The following is a 10,093-nucleotide window of genomic DNA, read 5'->3' as shown; positions in this document are numbered from 1 at the left end:
GAGATCCTGGAAATCGATGCAAACCCTCCACTTGTTGCCCGGCTTGGAGACTAGCACTACATTTGCGAGCCAGCTCGGGAACTGTACCTCCCTTATATGGCCGGCCTCCAGGAGCTTCTCGACCTCTGCTCGGATGATGGCGTTTTGTTCGGCACTAAAGTCCCTCTTCCTTTGCTTCACCGGCCGAGCGTCCGGTCGGACGTGAAGCTCATGCTGTGCTATACTTGGCGAAATTCCCGGCAACTCATGCGTCGACCAAACGAAGACGTCGCAATTTCTCTGGAGACATTTGATTACCTCCTTTTTCTGGCTTGCCTCCAGATCGGCCGCAATGAATGTGGTGGCCTCCGATCGGGTCGGGTGGATTTGCACCTCTTCTTTTTCTTCATAAACCAAAGAGGGTGGTTTTTCGGTTATGGCGTTCACCTCGATCCGTGGCATCTTCCGCGCGGAATTAGCTTCGGCTCGGACCATTTCGACGTAGCATCGCCGAGCCGCCAGCTGGTCTCCTCGCACTTCTCCAACTTTATCTTCAACCGAGAACTTAATTTTCTGGTAGAAAGTAGAGACGACCGCTCGAAACTCATTGAGCGCCGGTCGCCCCAGGATAACATTGTATGCTGAGGGAGAGTCGACCACGACGAAGTTGGCAGTCCGCGTCCTTCTGAGCGGCTCTTCTCCCAGCGAAATAGCCAGTCGGACTTGTCCGACTGGTAGAACTTCATTGCCTGTAAACCCGTAGAGGGGGGTTGCCATGGGCAGCAACTCGGCTCGATCAATTTGCAGTTGGTCGAAAGCCTTTTTAAATATTATGTTGACCGAGCTGCCTGTATCGATGAAAATGCGGTGAATAGTATAGTTAGCTATTACCGCTTTGATGATGAGGGCGTCGTCATGTGGCACTTCGACTCCCTCAAGGTCCTTGGGCCCGAAGCTGATTTCGGGCCCGCTCGCCCGTTCTTGACTGCAGCCGACCGCATGGATCTCGAGCTGCCTGACACTCGCCTTCCTTGCTCTGTTGGAGTCACCTCCGGTCGGTCCGCCAGAGATGATGTTGATTTTGCCCCGAGACGTGTTGCTTCTATTTTCTTCCTCCCGTGCGGAAGGCCTAGGCCGCTCCTTAGATACTCGGGGATTGTCCTCGTGCCCCTGAGGATGATACCGCTCGGGAGACTTTCTGGATATCCGCCGATCGGCTTCATGGTGTCGCTGTCGCCTGTCGGATGATGGCGATCGACGACGACCACTCCGAGGAGCGGGGTGGGCGATCAGGGGAAGACTTCGGCAATCTCGTGTGTTATGCGTGTCGGTCCGGTGGAATGAGCAAAACATGGGGGTCCATACCTTCTTTTTTGGTTTGGGCCGCTCGGCAGCTACCTCTTAGATGGCGTGGGGCCTTGCGTGGTGAGGGCGGACTGCTTCGGTGCGCGGTCCTCTGGGCGGCTGGTGGCCAGTGAGCGGCTTCCGCTCGGGATGGGCTAGCCGCTCAGTTGGAGCTTCTTTTCTTCGGGTCGCCTGTGCTTCCTCTACATTAATGTACTCATTGGCCCGGTGTAACATATGATCATAGTCTCGGGGCGGCTTTCGAATAAGTGAACGGAAGAAGTCACCGTCCACGAGACCTTGCGTGAACGCATTCATCATTGTTTCTGAGGTGGTCGTTGGAATATCCATGACCACCCGGTTGAATCGTTGGATATAAGCTCGGAGCGACTACCTGGGCTCTTGCTTGATGGCAAATAGACTAACATTGGTCTTCTGGTAACGCCGACTGCTCGCAAAATGATGGAGAAAAGCGATGCGGAACTCTTTAAAGCTGGTGATGGATCCGTCCGGCAGCCTCCGGAACCACCGTTGCGCCGATCCCGAGAGGGTGGTAAGGAACACCCGGCATTTCACTCCATCTGTGTATTGATGTAGTGTAGCGGTGTTGTCGAACTTTCCTAGATGGTCGTCCGAGTCAGTGGTTCCATTGTATTCCCCGATCGCCGGGGGCACATAATGCTTGGGCAGAGGGTCCCGCAGGATGGCCTCTGAAAACTACCGGTTGATCCACTCGGGGGAGGCGTCCGTTCGGGGAGCCTTGCCTTTTCTGTAGTCTCGCCTAGGTGCCTCGTCGGATGAAGATCCTCGATCAAGGTTAGCTGGTGCGGCTTCAGGAGGAGTACGGAATAGGGCCCGATGAAATGGAACCGGGGCAGGCGGTACTTCCGCTCGGCCTCCTGACGCTGACGTCGCTTGTTGCTCCATTTGCTCGGCTTGCGCCTTCTGTTTCTGTTGCTCCACGAGCTTAGCTGCTCTTGCCTCGATTAGAGCGTCGAGCTCCTCCTGGGAGAGCATCACGGTGTGCGGTCGTCCAGCTTCGTCCATCTCTTCCGCTCGGATGCAGGTGCATTCCCACAGACGGCGCTAATTTGATCCTGTCCGAACGTTGAGTCGATGGACGTTGGGGACGTGGCGCTCTCCGCTGTCTTTGACTGGCTGCACGAATCTCCGACGAACCTGCAAGGAAGTCGAGCAGGGAAGGGGTTCCCGGCGGCGACCCTCCGACGCTCAAGTCAGGCAAGAGGAAAACGATGAAGTGGCTCCAAAAATCAGAGATCTCGTACCTCCGGGGAAGTCTGAGGGCTCTTATATAGAGCTGTGGGGAGGCTCATGCACACCTACCGAGGTGTACACGTGTCCTTTACCATACCTTAGTATGGACTTACCAGAAGAGCACGCCTGCCACCATACTGCTACAGTCCCAGCACCTCTCTGATGGGACAGCAGAACATCCCGTCGTAGGATTCTGCGTATGGCTTGGTCGTCGTACATGTCTGTTGTCAAAAGATGTTCCTCAATGTCCCCTTGTCCTTGTCTCTTCTTTCCCCGAGTCGAGCGTCCGTCCACTCGGCAGACATCCGTCCGACCGGGCGTAGATGTCGGTCCGACCGGGAAGACTTCATCCCCTCGCATGCTCGGCTGAGAACGTTCCTTCACAGCATTGATGATTTACGCCTCGGCCGAGCGGGCTACCCGCTTGGCCCGGCGACCCTGTTCACCATGAGCGTCGGAAACCCGACTCCCCGTTGGGTTGTCTTTGATTCCGCCCGGACCCGTACGGCCGGTCGACCCAACCCTTCTCCGATCAGCCGGACCTCCTGCTGACCCTTTTGACTTTTGACCACCACGTGGCGTTGACTCCCCTCCAGAGGGGGTCCCCCGTCCTTACTGCCGGATCAATTACTATGGCAGACTTGACGAAATCATAGAGAGTGAATATCCTACATTACCTATAAAGAAGTGTGTGTTATTCAAATATTCATGGTATGATCCTACCCCAAGAATAGGTACTAGAATACATTCAAATTATAATTTAGTTAAGATTAATCAAATAAAAGATTCAATAAATTTGAACTTTTCATTTTTAGGGTATAAGCGGGTCAAGTTTTCTTTGTAGGGTATTCAAGATAGAAAACTTGACCCATTTGTATCCCAAAAATAAAATGCTCAAACTTATTGAATCTTTTGTTTGCATTAACCTCAACTAAATTATAATTTAGATGTATTCTAGTACCTATTCTTGGGGTCGGATCATACCATGAACACTTGAACAACACACACCTCTTTATTGGTAATACAGGATATTCAATCTCTATGATTTCTTCAAGTTTACCATAATATGAGCAGAAAGAAGATGTTTCTTCAACCAGATAAACATTATATATTGACCCCTCAACTTTTGCTTTGTTATGAACATTATTTTTTAATTTCCTCAAAAATCGTTCGAATGGATACATCCATCTGTACTGCACATGACCTACTATTTGTGCCTCGTATGGCAAATGCACTAGTAGATGCTCTATTGAATAAAAAAAATTAGGTGGAAATATGCGCTCCAACTTACATAATATAAGAGGAATGTCTGTTTCTAGCCGAAGCATATCATCCATCATAATACATCTCGCTGTCAAATCTCTAAAAAATAGACTCAATTCAGTGAGTGCTTGCCAAACATGTTGAGGAAGTAAGTCATGGAAAACTACTGGAATAAGTCTTTACATGAATACATGACAATCATACTTATCATTCCGAACATCTTTAATCTATTCATATCCACGCATCGAGCCATATTTGAGGCATACCCATCTGGAAATTTGATTTCTTTCAACCAATTGCATAAAGCTTGCTTACCATCTTTGTCTAATGTATAACAAGCTTTTGGAAATCTATTGGTTGTTTCATCTAGATACAACTCTGGTCTATTAACTAGTTCCTTTAATTCTTTACAGTGTCTTTAGTTCTTCCAGACACGTTCATCATAGTGTTGAAAATATTATCGAAGAAATTTTTCTCAATATGCATGACATCCAAATTATGTCGAATAAGTAGATACTTCTAATACAGTAACTCCCAAAAAATACTCTTTTTATTCCAACCGCACTTGCACATCCTAACAATGTATTTATTTAACTCATCAGAACCAGGTTGAGATACTGGTAGAAATCCATAACTATCTATTTGCTCAATGATTTCTTCACCTGAAACATGGACTAGAGGAGCTTTTCTGACTACAACATTTTTTAAAAAGAATTTCTTATTTCGCCTAAAAGAGTGATCAAGTGGTAAAAATTTACGGTGATTATCAAACCAAGATACTTTTCCATTGTAAGGTAATGAAAATGCATCAGAATCCATCATACAGTGTGGACAAGCTAATTTACCAGCCGTGCTCCGTCCTGACAACATTGAGAATGCTAGAAAATCACTGATCATCCATAATAATATAGCATGCAATCTAAAATTAGTTTTACTTACAACATCGTAAGTCACTGACCCTACATTCCATAATTCATTCAACTCGGCAATCAGAGGTTGCAAGTAAACATCTATCTTCTCTTTTGGATTTGTTGGACCAGGAATAAGTACTGTAAGGAACATAAATTCATCCTTCATACACATCCATGGCGGTAAATTGTACGGTGTTAATATAACTGGCCACGATGAATATTGTTGCCTTGACTGACCAAGTGGCTGAAATCCATTTGCGGAAAGTCTTAATCTCACATTACGTGGTTCCATTGCAAACGAGGGAAATAAAGCATCGAGATGTTTCCATGCAGGGGAATCACAAGGATGACACATCACTGCTCCATTGTGCTCATGTTCATGATGCCACATCATGTGGCAAGCTGTAGCAGCAGATGCATACAAACGTTGAAGTCTAGCGGTTAACAGAAAATAATACATCAATTTCCAAGGAATTTTTCTTCTTCTGCCTTGGTATACGAGTACCATGCTTATAACGAGGGTGTGTACAGATTTTGCATTCACATAGATCATTATCTTCATTCCAAAATATCATGCAGTTGTTTATACAACAATCAATCTTCTTTACAGGCAAACCTAAACCTCTGACCAATTTCTTTGTATTGTAAAAACTATCCGTCATTATGTTATCAGTAGGAAGCAATTCTGACATCAATTAACATATGTCATCATAACATCTTTCTGAAAAATGATGTTCTGCTTTCATATTCAATAACCTAACAGTAGCTGATAACTGAGAATGATCAGAGGGAATGTCTTCCCATACTTCTCTTTCACTAGCCTTTAACATTTCATATAGTTGCTGATATTCAGGTGTTGGTGTTTCATCTAAATTGGAATAATTAATTGCAGCATTCATCGTATCATGAACCATTGATTACATTGCAATATCATTAGTTGATATTTCAGGAGCAGTAAAAGTTGTGGCAGATGACGTCCCGCCAGAAGGTCCAATTGATTCATACACATAAGTCTCTCCGTGACAATACCAATTATAGTAATTTGGTACAAAACCATTCTGCATATGTGTACTTTCACGGTATCCTCATCACGAAATGCTCTATTCCTACATTTCTTAAGATTACACGGATACCGTAACTCAGTATCATTCATACATTCTAGATGACTCTTAGCAAAGTTCACAAATTCTTCAACTTCAGCAATAAAATCATCTCTAATAAATCTATTTTCTAATCGATTGTACATCCAAGCTTTGTTCATAGACATTTTCACCTTAAACTAATAAATTAAGAATTAGAAATCAATAAATATTAACGTACAAACACAAAACAAACAAAAGAACTATATTATGTTACAGATTAATATACGAACATAACATATATCTAAATTAAACCATGCTAAATAATATAAAATACAATTTACTAAATTATACCTGAAGATGTGTAAGTCAACCGGAGAAGAGCAGCAAATGCTACTTGTTTACAAAATAAAAACAATTTAGTACAAATTTTTTCAAAAAAATAACATATCTCACCAGCATCCGACACAGCGGCCAGCGGCACAGCGGCCAACGAGCCGCTGGTGGCCGGCACAGCGACCAACGGGCCCCTAGCGGTTGGCACACCGTTGGGAATTATCGACGAAATATAGTATTCCGTCGGTGGTTATCGACGGAATATTATATTCCATCGGAAATCCCTTAATAATACCGACAGGACAAGTTGTTTTGTCGATATGTCTTTTATAAATATACCGATAAAATATATGATTTTGTCCAAAGCATGAGTTTATTTTCTTTTGGTACAGTATTTTTTTATGAATTATCTTTTGATAAAATATTTTTTATTATAATTCTGTCATTAAACCCTTATATTATTAGAATTAGGACGAAAATTTTCTATCGTTACAACTGTTTATTTTTACAGTACAATAAGCCTTTTAGTCAATCACCTTAAAAAAAAATTATAATTGATTCTAAAAGAACGTATTTACTATTAGAAAATTCGCACATATATCAACACGATATATATACTCTTACCTATCCATAAATTCTCACAAAATTTATTTATTTATTTAATTAATTATCTAAAATCCACCTACTCAGCGACTCATAGGACACCTCCCACGGAGTCTCCTCCTCCACCTCCGGCTTCGGCGCCGTCCCGCTCCACAGCTGATCGCTTAATAACATCGGCTGCCCGACGACGGACTGGGATTCCGACTCCGGCAGCGGAGGCGGCAGGCGGTCATGCACGGCGCCGTTGTCGTCGACGAAGGAGGAGGATAAGTTGGCCATGTCGGCGGCGACAGTGGAGTCGGGCCCGGTGAGCTGCTGCACGAGAGCGCGGAAACTGGCGGCGCTGGTGGTGACCCGCATGGGGTTGGAGATGTACACCACTTTGATCCCTCTCCTGTTCTTCATAATCTTGGCCTTCATGGTATAGCTAAGAGTTGCAGAAGCCCAGCCCGGCAACGGCGGCAGCGGCCGTGGCGGCGGAGATTTACTATTGAGGATGAAGTAAATTTGTTGAATGATGATGAACATTTATTTATAGCGTACTATTGGTTAATTTCCTCGAAAATAAGCTTGAAAACGATTCAATGAAACGGAGAAGAACGTGGATCCTTTAGGAAAGCCCAGGTTACTTTCGCTATGTTTTTTAATTGACATTATATATTAAATTTATGTCAATTAATCCGCTCTGCCCATATAAACGGCAATCGGAACCCTACGTGGCACAAAAATAGCATCCAGGAGCAATCGAGCACAGCCAATCAACGATAGACAATCGCGCCAGGTGGCTTCGGGCAGAAAGCCCCTGGGAGGTGACGCACGTACTGACGTCATCCAGATGGACATAAAAATAGAGAATATAATGCCAAAATTATTTATTTAAATTTTTAAATAAAATATAAACTCTTTTCACATTAGTAAATTTCTTCATTAGTCAATGCAAATTCCAGCAAATCAAACTGATTTCTTCTCCATATTTTAAGTATAAATAAATAAATTTCTTTTAAGCCACATGCAAATCATAGCTAACATTTCATTTTACCCCTTGAAGGTTTCCATATATATATTTTGCTCTGTATTTGACTCCCTAAAGTTGGGTGATGTCAAGTTAACTGAGGGCCAAATAGAAAAACGGAGAAAAAATCATGGTAATCTGCAAAATGAATTCCGAAATTATAAGATTAATTAATAATTTGAAGATGTTGAAGTGTGAGTGTTGGTCAAACAAGTGGTCAAGATTGGCGGTTTGACTTGAGCCTCAAACCATTTCCTTTTAACTTGTTTTACAAGTTTCTTGGACAATAATTAAATCTAGCTATATATATTTTTTTAAAAAAATAATAACTATTATTATTTTTAATTGATTTTTTTTGAACTTATAAAGAATAAATTTTATTTTCAATTCATAAAAAAAAGTTAGGGTTGTGTAGTGGAGAAGTTGTGAAATAATATATTGTTTGATGTTGATTTAGATAAATTTAGGAAGTTGTTCTTGTATAATTTATCCACGTAAAAATTGCAACAAAAATAAAAATAAGCATACATCTTTATTTATATATTGATCCGGCAGTAAGGTCGGAGGACCCCCTCTGGAGGGGAGTCAACGTCACGTGGAGGTCAAAAGTCAAAAGGGTCAGCATGAGGTCCGGCCGATCGGAGAAGGGGTGGGTCGACCGGCCAAACGGGTCCGAGCGGAATCAAAGACAACCCGATGGGGAGTCGGGTTTCCGACGCTCACGATGAACAGGGTCGCCGAGCCGAGCGGGTAGCCCGCTCGGCCTAGGCGTAAAGCAACAATGCTGTGAAGGAACAGTCTCAGCCGAGCACGTGAGGGGGTGGAATCTTCCCGGTCGGACCGATACCCACGCGCCGGTCGGACTGATGTCTGCCGAGCGAATGGACGCTCGGCTTGGGGAAAAAAGAGACAAGGACAAAGGGACATTGGGGAACATCTTCTGACAACAGGCATGTTCGACGACCAGGTCATACGCAGAATCCTACGACGGAAGGTTCTGCTGCCCCATCAGAGACGTGCTCGGACTGTAGCAGTATGGTGTCAGGCATGCTCCTCTGTGAAGCCCATATTACGGTATGGTAAATGACACGTGTATGCCTCGGTAGGTGTGCATAAGCTCCCCCATAGCTCTATATAAGAGCCATTAGACTTCGACGGAGGTACATAATCTCTCATATTCGGAGTCACTTCATCGTTTTCCTCTTGCCTGACTTGAGCGTCGGAGGGTCGTCGTTGGGAACCCCTTCCCGGCCCGACTTCTTTGTAGGTTCACCGGAGATTCATACGGTCGGTCAGAGATCCACGTCATCATCTGGAAGAGCACCACGTGCCCAATATCTATCGACTCAACGTTCGGACAGGATCATATATCTTTTAAAAAACTCAAAGAATAATTCTCTTATGTCATTTTCTCTTCATGTTATTTGTCTTTTAGTTTATAATTTCTTTTATTTAGTTTACTATCTCTTTGCATGAGGGAAATATGGTTTAATACTTGAGGAAGACGAACATTAAAATTAATGATGAAGTAACTAAATGAATTATATGATCATATTTTATTTTATCACCGTCCTTACCGTCCAACAATTAAAGTGTCATATTTTTTATCCTATTAAAGGAAAATATCCTACATTAAACTTTTAACCATGAATATTTAAAAAAATATATGAAGCATGTTCTTTTTGATAATTCATTTGTTCAATTAAAGTTATAATAGTTATAATTTCATAACTCAATAATATTTATATTATAGTAACTATGAAATTATAATTATTATAACTTAAAAATATTATAAAATTATTATTATTATATTCAGACTAGAGGATTTATGATTTAATATATATACGATGATAGAAAATAATAACATCAAATAATATATCTAAAAGTAAGTATGTTATTTTAAATTTTCGAATCTTGATTAATTTTGAACAAAATGCTCAATTCTTTTATCATTTTAAAAATCTCAGATAACTTTGTTGTAGCTAAAAGATGAATATGTTTTTCTTCAGGAGGTTAACTCGTCCTAGGATTAACATGGAGGAGGTAAATTACGGATGACTACTAGTCTTTGGAATAATGACTAACACATAAGGGAAGTATTTATCTCGACTTTATCAAAATTTGAATTCCAGATTTTATTATGATAACATCTCATGTACTAATCATTAAATCCATCGGAGAAGACTAAATAGCTTTGTTGATCAGTCCTAGGCAACTGATCTAATCCTATAAATGAAAAAATACGTGCGATGAATTATAGATTCCCAACCTTAGAACTAATGACTAACATG

General features: G+C 42.5%; 1 protein-coding gene across 1 annotated transcript; it reads right to left on the bottom strand.

The window, feature by feature from the left end:
* Positions 1–6,741: 6,741 nt before the first annotated feature.
* Positions 6,742–7,397, bottom strand: LOC122049518 (sigma factor binding protein 1, chloroplastic-like). The gene has a single exon (XM_042610890.1). The coding sequence runs from the start codon at positions 7,316–7,318 to the stop codon at positions 6,851–6,853; it is 468 nt and encodes a 155-aa protein (XP_042466824.1). The 5' UTR covers positions 7,319–7,397; the 3' UTR covers positions 6,742–6,850.
* Between the last annotated feature and the right edge of the window lie 2,696 nt (positions 7,398–10,093).

Source organism: Zingiber officinale, chromosome 2B (assembly GCF_018446385.1).
Source record: "Zingiber officinale cultivar Zhangliang chromosome 2B, Zo_v1.1, whole genome shotgun sequence".
Classification (NCBI taxonomy): Eukaryota; Viridiplantae; Streptophyta; class Magnoliopsida; order Zingiberales; family Zingiberaceae; genus Zingiber; species Zingiber officinale.
Note: the sequence above shows the minus strand (reverse complement) of the source record. Positions and strands in the feature narration are given on the sequence as shown.

Excerpts from the sequence above, each read along its gene's own strand:
- LOC122049518 (XM_042610890.1), bottom strand. The coding sequence starts at position 7,318 with ATGTTCATCATCATTCAACAAATTTACTTCATCCTCAATAGTAAATCT.